The sequence below is a fragment of the Haplochromis burtoni genome, unplaced genomic scaffold (genome assembly GCF_018398535.1).
Source record: "Haplochromis burtoni strain Fernald_Lab_line unplaced genomic scaffold, NCSU_Asbu1 Contig_176, whole genome shotgun sequence".
Classification (NCBI taxonomy): Eukaryota; Metazoa; Chordata; class Actinopteri; order Cichliformes; family Cichlidae; genus Haplochromis; species Haplochromis burtoni.
In genome coordinates, this window is record NW_024582537.1 from 1,017,283 (window position 1) to 1,026,443 (window position 9,161).

General features: G+C 41.1%; 1 protein-coding gene across 1 annotated transcript; it reads left to right on the forward strand.

Annotated features, from left to right (window-relative positions):
* The first annotated feature begins 492 nt into the window (after positions 1–492).
* Positions 493–7,532, forward strand: golga5 (golgin A5). The gene is made up of 13 exons (XM_005934015.3): positions 493–680; positions 2,806–3,453; positions 4,541–4,738; positions 4,836–5,055; positions 5,152–5,275; positions 5,371–5,574; positions 5,699–5,869; positions 5,959–6,087; positions 6,181–6,279; positions 6,405–6,624; positions 6,752–6,851; positions 6,948–7,011; positions 7,129–7,532. Exons 2-13 carry the CDS (start codon positions 2,814–2,816, stop codon positions 7,204–7,206), a joined length of 2,247 nt encoding a protein of 748 aa, XP_005934077.1. The 5' UTR covers positions 493–680; positions 2,806–2,813; the 3' UTR covers positions 7,207–7,532.
* The last annotated feature ends 1,629 nt before the right edge of the window (positions 7,533–9,161 follow it).

The window sequence follows — 9,161 nt, forward strand, 5'->3', positions numbered from 1 at the left end:
AAATGAGGTACAATCTACAAAATTGATAAAACTTTTGGTAAACCCCTTGAAATAAAACTGAAAGTCTGCACTTCAATAATATCTCGATTGTCTTAACAAAATAAAGTACTCTGGCCATAGTCTGTAATTTATTTCTTATTTTTTATTTTATAGTAGTTCTACCAGTGTTTAGCTTCATTTGTTTCAAACGGCAAGCTTTTATCCAAAGATGAGTACTTTATACGTGTTTATCCGAATATTAATTAAAATAGGATCATATTTAAACTTAAAAACTATGTTTAATTTTCTTTAAAAAAATACAGTAAACAACTTACCAGTTGGTCAGGTCTTCTCCTCCGCCTCCTTCTTCTTAGTATTATTGTTGCTGCTGTTGTTGTTGTTCTCCATTAATTTATTTTTATTTACAGTAAAGTAAAGTCCTTAACAGAGGTGAGTTCTGCGCTTTGGAAACACCGTTGGTTAATTTTCGATCAGGCTTTTCTCAGGGCGCTCTGTTGTCGGGTCCTTATTTGCAGCGCTTCCTGGTCCACGTATTGAGAGGATCACCAACATCCTCCTTGACAGATGATGATATTTGACTTTGTTTTCCAAGCAGTTTTATTCTTTCACTCTGATCTGTTTAACCTCGGCGGCAGCCAGGTGACTGGAGACACCCTGAGACTGATACCTCTTGTCAAACGGTACCTTTAAATGTTTCCTTTAACAGCCAGCTAGCCTGTTAGCCGCAGCACTGATGGAGTTGATCCTGAACAACTGTGTTTACATCGTTTTACGATAACGTTAGAGTTAAAACACAACCAATAACCCCCCATTTGTTCATTTACGTTTTACAAAAAAAAAGCGTGGTGTCGTTAAATTATAGCTGATTAAATTTCGCTGCTTAGTTTTTTGTTATAGCATGCTAGCTGTGCAGCATTTGTCGCAGGGACCGTTTTAGTCCTGAGTCGAACTTGAGAGGCTGCTCACAAAGCTGGAAGAGTCCCAACTTTAACTGTCTACAATTTGTTGCTGCGATCCTGTTTATTTAATATGGATCAATTCGCAGTTTTTCTTCCCATCTAGCTCGGTCCTGTCTAGTTTCAATGCTATCCTCAGAATGCATTTATTACCACATTTATTTTGGACAATATGCACTTGGATTAAAACCTCTCTCCGCTCCCTCCCCTACCCTTCCTCCAGCCTCTCTTTTCTCCAAAACTTCCTAACAAAAACCATGCCTGGTCTTACTGCCTTTGTTGTGATCCTAGTAAAGTGCCATGAACAGAGTGCAACAAGGCTCAGAAACAGAAACAGTGCCCAGGGTGAGAGCTGTTTTGACCCTCTTGATGGATTCTTGCTTTTGCAGTTGCTTTGAGAAAGGGAAGAGCACAGGCATTGATCGTTTCTGTTGTCTTTATAACCCTGTGGATAACATGTATAGCTGCTGCAAAGCAGTTGGCATATTGCAGTGTTACCAAAAGTAGTTTCTCATCCGTGACTGTTATTCTTCAGGAACCTTATTAAGCGAATGCGCCACTGAGCTGTCTTACCTGCAGCTGTTGTGTTAGCAGACCAGGTGAGGTTGTCAGCAATAAAGGTTCTGAGAAACCCTCTCTACACAGCCTTTGTTGACAGCCAGGGGGAGGGGGTTTGCTCTGCTCTTCCTGTAGTCTACAGGAAGACATCAGAGTAGAATTATAGATCTAATGAAGGAGGGCATACAGTGGTGTGATGTAACAGAGGAGACTGTTAGGCTACGTTCACACTGCAGGCGGAAGTGCATCAAATCCGACTTTTTTGACCCTATGCGACCCATATGCGATCATGGTATGACAGTGTGAACAGCACAAATCCGACCTGGGTCACTTTCGCATGTGATACTGAATCCGATACATATCTGATGTTTTAGAAAGCGACTGCTGTTTAATGGTCATGTCGCATTAAATCCGTCTTTTACGTCACTGACACAAGACAGACGCCAATTATCAGCGCCGGAGAAGACATGCGAACGCTTCCTGGCCATCCAGTGTAGATGTCAGTGAAACTGTTGGGAAGACAACGTTGGAGAAACGTGAACATTTTATTTGTACTGTATAATCTGCAGATTCTGACAGAAATCTGCAACTATCCTTTGAAGCACCGCTCCTCTCTAAAACAGCAATAAGGATAATTATTAGGCCATATGTAAATAACAAAATAACTTTATAACTTAAAGCAAAATTGGGAAACGTAAAGTCCGAAACAAGTCTTTATATTAAGGGCCATCAGTCAAACAATACTGTTTGGTCTGGGTCTAAACAGAGCGCGTTGTGTGTGACGTCTTCTTTTGCGCATGCGGGCCGCTTTGAGGGTTCACACTAGAGCGCGTTTGCTGTCACATTTTATTTGTAGTGTGAACAAGCAGACAAAAAAAATCGGATTTGATCAAAAAATCAGAATTGGGCATTAAGACTTGCAGTGTGAACGTAGCCTTAGAGAAAGAGGGGGATGAAGGCAGAAGATCTGCTATGGTTACCTGGGCTGATAGTAGCCACACCAGAAGTAGCTCTGTCATGCACAGGTACAGTTAGGCAGTGTATCCTGAGCTTTCGAAACTGAAGGCCTCACTGGATGGTATCTCAGTGGTGATAATGATGAGGGGAGGTGAAATGCTATTTACAGTTAAACTGCGTGTCTAGATTTAGCGTCTGTCATTGACATAGTGACCGTTACTCCACCACTGACCTTCCTTATGTTGTTAAATAGAAATCCAAGAACTTGGAAAGTAAATAAATATATTATCCGTCAAATAAATCTTTACATGTTGCTGTTTGTCTCTATCGCTAGGTTGCAAAATGTCTTGGTTTACTGACTTGGCTGGGAAAGCTGAAGACTTCCTGAATAAAGTGGACCAGGGAGCTGCTACTGCCCTGAGTAAAGGCCAGGAAAAATCCTCCTCCTTCTCAATAGCCTATGGAGAAGAATCCACTGCTAAAACGGACTACAACTCTGCAGGTTACAAGACCAACCCAGCTGTGACACATCATACCTATGCATCCTCTCATGATGCCCAGGGCTACATCTCTGCTGCAGCTGGCAACATCAAGAAATCTAATGCAACCATGCTGGCTGGGTCTGCCAACGTGACCAGTACACCCTTGGGGTCTGGTAGCAGCGCCCCCAACACTGGCAAGACTTCATCTGGGTTTGTGAGGCTCAAAAAGAGTGAGCAGAATGTGGACGATGACATGCTCTTTGATTTTCTGAATAGCTCTGAGCCTCAAGTCAGCAATCGGAGGGATTCAAGAAAGGACCTTGTAAAAGTGGTAGAGGCCCAAAACCCAACATTTCCCGCTTCCACCACTTCTCATACAACCCCATCAGTCCCCTCCACACCCCCTTCCACCCGGGGTGTATCAAGAGCTTCAAGCATGAGCTCATTATCTGCTCACAGCATCAAAACAGAGGAGAACTCTGCTAAAGAGCAAGGCCAAGGTATGAGCAAAGCCAACAGCGCACTGTCTGACTAATTAACAACACTCAAACATTTTATAAACAATAAACTTTATTCACAGGAGAAGAAAATTTCAGCTTACAGTTAAGACACTTTTTTTTTTTAGCTTCTTCTTCACCTTTATTGGCGCATCAGTGCATTTTTGTCACGTTACTTCTACTGATAGGCTCTCATGACTATGAGAGAAAAATTATGTGCAGGTGCACATGAAAGCAGCCTTTGTTTAAATAAATCAGTGATAGCATGCTCTAATTTGCAAAGATTTAAAGAGTACAGTGAAAATGGAGTGAACAAACACATGAAAAGGAACTAATAATTAGTCACTTGGTAAGATAACAGTTACCTTCAAGAACATTCTGGTTTGTAATTGCATATTGAAATAGTCAATTGCTTGAAGGGATAAAATTATTTTACAACAAAATAAAGGTCTTTAAAGAAAGTGAATGAAAACCAGTGACTACTGTGCCACAGTCATAACTCAGCTTTTTCTATATGAAACCCAGTAAAAACAAGAATCAATGTTTTTATTAGTAAATCTTTGGTTGAAGAGCTGAAATTAATTAAGGGGGTTTAAGAATGGAGTCAGAGGTGTACTTACAGATAGTCTCCATAAGCTCTCATAAGCTCTTGATAACTTGTTTGCTTTCAAAGCTAATTTCAAGTTATGTGGTTCTTGCAATTTAGAAAGACTTGCTGTTGGATTTCAGTGGCTGAGTAAAGAATATTATTAATACAGTACAGAACTGTAGCATCTGAATAAAGATGGATGGTATATTTTCTTATAGAGAGAGGGTGCAATATTGTTAATATGAACCACATGGGACCTAATACTGAACCTTGTGGGACTCCTTTTTAAAATGGTAAATTTACCACGTCCCACTAAAGAATTAACCCACTTAGTGTTCAAAACTTGACAGGGAACCTTAAAGTACAATGGTATGAAATAAGATAATTTTATATTAATGCTTTATTATGCCAGTTTGTTGCTGTTTAAAAGTATAACATAAGAGCTACCACACTTATATCTGTAAATGCTGTTTTCTCTTTACTCTTGCCTGGCCACCACAGATACACCTGAGAGTTCAGACTCAAGCTTGGCTGTCCCTCTGGAGTCCAGCAGGCAAGAGCCTCCTCCACCAACAGAAGAACCACAGAACCAGATCCTGTCCAGCCTGCGTCTAGAGAACCAGTTGCTGCGCAGTGAGGTGGCCTCCCTGAATCAAGAGATGGCTTCAGTTATCCAGAGAGCAAAAGACTTACAAGATGGTTAGCAAAAAAAAAGCCAATACTGAAACCCAAAAATGGCACACATTCACCTGGCTACACCTCTTCCTATGATTTAATTTGTTTTTTTCTCTCTTAGAGCTAAACCAGGCCCGTCTACGTGCAGACAAATGGAACTCAGAGCAGTCCCAGACTGACCGAACGTTACGAGAACTTCGGTCACAAGTCGATGACCTAACAGAAGCTCTCTCAGCCAAAGACGGTCAGCTTGCAGTCCTAAAAATCAGACTCGATGAAGCCGATCAGCTTCTAAAATCCCGCAGTGCTGCATTAGAGGAGGCACAGAAGGAAAAGTCAAAGTATGCTTTTGGAGCCAAAGTCTTAAATAGAAATTACACTAAACTTATAAAGAACTGATTTAGATAGCATTTTCTTGTCTTGTTTGATTTTTTTAGAATTATGCAAGACCACACAGAAGGGAACAGCATGCAGTCCCAAGCTCTGGAAACCTTACAGGAGAGGCTGCGAGAGGCTGAACTGGCGCTCAGAAGAGAACAGGACAGCTACCGGCAGATGCAGGTGCACATGATGCCATTCATTTTCTGTATTTACAACGGTTAAATATAGACTGGTCATATGGAAAGGATGAGACTTAACTCTCTGTTCTTGTGTAGACTGAATATGCTGGCCGGCTCTCTAAATTGGAGGCCGAGAGGCAAACCCTTGCAGAAACAGTGACTGCAGCTGAGCGGCGAGCAGCAGAGGAGAAGTTCAAGGTCGACGACTTCCAACACCAATTAAAAAGTGCCAAAGCTGCAGCTGAGTCTGCCAAGCAAGAGTTACAAGACTATAAGCAAAAAGCTTCACGCATCCTACAAGTAAGGCTTGTGGAGGCTCTCCCGAAAAATGATTTCATTGAAAGCTTTACCCTGGAGTAAAGTGGAGTAAATCTCATTATTATATGTTTGAACTTTTATTTAATACTTTTAAATGTTTGTTTAGTCCAAAGAGAAGTTGATCAGCAGTCTGAAGGAGGGATCTGGTCTAGACACCCTGGACGGCAGTGGGACCATGGCTCTGGAGCTTGAGGAGCTACGTCATGAAAAGGACCTGCAGAGGGAGGAGATCCAAAAACTGCAGGGGCAAGTTCTCACTCTGAGGACTGAAATACAGGTGAGATACTATATGCAGTAGGAAAAAGCAAAATTACTTACTAGCGAGAGAGGCCAGTAATTCAGTGGAGGTTGAATTTTTCCATACAGGATTTGGAGAATCAGGCGCTGGCAGAGGCAGAGACGTGGAGGGAGCAGCAGGCGCAGTTACAGGAGCAGCAGACCTTACAGAACAGAGCAAAGCAGGAGGTAGAGGCTGAGGTGGAGCGCTACAAACAGGTAAAAGAGAGTTACAATAATAATAATAGGCTAAAAATGATAAAAGCTGTGCACAAGCTGTTGTTTTGACTAACTTAATCTTTGTGCCTATAGGAGCTTCAGTACCTTGAGGAAGAGCACCATCGAGCCAAAACCACTCTGCAGAGTCGAATCAAAGACAGAGAAGATGAAATCCAAAAACTCAGGAACCAGGTCAGTACCTTAAAGTTATACAAAAAAATTGAGGAGTCTCCTTCCCGGATCAGAACTTAGAGAACATTTGCTTTGTGTCTATTAAAACCGCTGAATAATAATGTCTGATGAATTTCCTTTTGCAGTTGACCAACAAGACACTCAGCAACAGCCAAACAGAGCTGGAGAACCGGCTCCACCAGCTGACGGAGACACTGATCCAGAAGCAGACAATGGTGGAAGCTCTTGGCACGGAAAAAAACTCCCTCGTCTTTCAGCTGGAGCGCTTGGAGCAGCAGCTGAAGAATACTCAGGGAGGACAAAGTGGAGGGCCGGCAATCAACATGAGCGGTTTAGAGGGAGCAGGTAGGAGAAGCTGTCATTTTCTTTTTGTTTTGGTAAATGAGACCTGTTTTGAACAGTTGTTTTATTAAAAAAAAACAACCCTAATATATAATATATGCATTTACATTTCTCTGTTTTGGACTGTCAGGGGCAAGACAAAGAAACACACCTGTGCTCTTCAGTGACCAGGACAGTCCAGGAGTGTATGGAAAAGTACGTAAGGCAGCCAGCACAATTGACCGCTTCAGGTAAGCTTTCACTGTTCACCGTTTTACTGTGCAACAGTTCCATTGTTTTACAAGTGAAAAACTGTTCACCGTGACCAATACTTTTATTTCTAACAGCATAAGACTGGGAATCTTTCTGAGGCGCTACCCAATGGCCAGAGTTTTTGTCATCCTGTACATGGTCAGTGTTAGTATTGAAATGATATGAACCCTTTGTTCAATGAGAGAGTGCTCAGTAGCTGGTAAAGTGGTCTGTAACATCTGTAGTTTATTCATGATCTTTTTTCTTTCTTTGCAGGCGGTACTGCACCTGTGGGTCATGATTGTTCTTCTGACCTACACACCAGAAATGCATGGTCGTCCTGATGGAAGATAGAAGGCCTGAGTTTTATGGTTGGGTATTTAAAGATGTTTTCATTGGCCTTTAATGTAAGGAAGCTGCTGGAATATGGGCTCTGGGACCTCTCCCTGTTTTGCACAAATATGCTATGAATTAAAAGACATTTCCTCTAATTTCTTCTATATTGTTTCCAAATCAAGATGGTTAGCATTGAGTTTTAAAGTAATTACAGAGTGATATTGTCTCGGTGGTCTCTTAAATGGACATGAATCAAAAACTGTGTTGGTTTCAGAATTCTGAGAGATTGTATTTAACACTATGTACAAAAAATAATCTTTTAATAAATGAATTAGAAGGAAAAACAGAGACTGGCTCTTCTCTGTCACATTGTTTGAGCCACAAAGCAACAGAAAAGGAACCTTCACAGAGCTTCTGCACAACACTCAGTTTAAAAGTATTTGAGGATTGAATACGATACGTTCAGATGAACAGAATCAAAATTCTGCGGGCTATGAAGAACACAATGGATGAACAGAAGGATGATGTGATAACACGGTTTGACAAACAAACAAGTATTTTCACACCAAAAAGATGGTTTCCAAAGAGTTGTTAGCTGAAAACTCAGCATATCCTGACTTGGTGAGAAATGTATCCTTAAAAAGTTTGACAAAACTGCAGACAAACGGTATCTGAAGGTCATGTCCTTCAGAAACAGGAAAGACGGCAAAGACCTGGCACAAGACCAGACAAATGGTTGCAGTGGAAGGGTGGGTGTCAAGAAATCATTTGGAGAAGGGTAAACAAGGAGAAAGTCTGAGATACGCCAAATTAAGGAAGAACTGGACTGAAAATTTGTGGCAACAGGTCTAATAGAGTGATGAATCCAGAAGTGAAGTTTTTGGTCGAAATCATCATTGTTGTGCACCACAAGCAAAGAGTGAGGTACAACAGTGCCCATAAACAGAGTGGAGGCTCACACAGAGTGTTGTGGTTTGGAGCTCCACTTCATTCAGTGGTGTTGAGGATCTTGTTACAGTTGATGGAATTTTGAATACAGAAAAGTACAGTCACATTTTGAACCACCATGCCACCATCTGGAAAGCATCTGATAAGCAGTGACTTCATATTTCAGCATGACAATGATCCCAAACACACTGCCAGTGTAAGAGCATACCTGGATAGGAAAACACATAGTGGAACCCTATCAGACATAGACTGGCTTTCCCACAGCCTGGGCATCAACTTTATTGAAGCAGTGTGGGATCATCTTTAAACAGAATGGAGCAAAAGGCTGTCCACATCCAAAAAAGGGTTTTGACTGTCCTTCAAGAAGTCTGGAGAACTGAAGACTGTCTGAAGAAATTATAATAAAGCTTGCCTAAGACACTTCAGGCTGTTTTGAAGAATAAAGGTGATCAGACCAAATACTGAGTTTCAAGCTCTGCTTATCCCTTATAAATTGTTTTTCGATATGTTTGCATGCATTTCGATAAAGCTCTTTCTCAAAATACTGAGTGGAAGATATAAGCACTGTAATAAACTAACTTATTGCTTATTTGACAATAATTAATCAACTATCTTAATATTTTCCATTTTATGAAAAGAAGATATAGTAGTAGTCAGTGATGGGAATAACGGCGTTACAAGTAACGACGTTACTAACGGCGTTACTTTTTTCAGTAATGAGTAATCTAACTAATTACTATTTCTATCGTTACAACGCCGTTACCGTTACTAACAAGAAAATTCGGTGCGGTCGCGTTACTATTTTTCAACAAACAGACGGTTGAAGCTGTGCTCAGCTTACCGCATCTTACCGCATCAGTTGTACGGAAGTAGCTGTAAGTAATCTGGGGCTACACCTTTAAGCAGCTGCGCGCGACCAATCAAAAATGATATGGCAATACGACATTTGGTTATTTAGGAAGAGAGATTTGTGACGTTTAGCTTGTTTATAGTGTGTAGTTAATGTGTTGTCTTGTGTAGTTAGT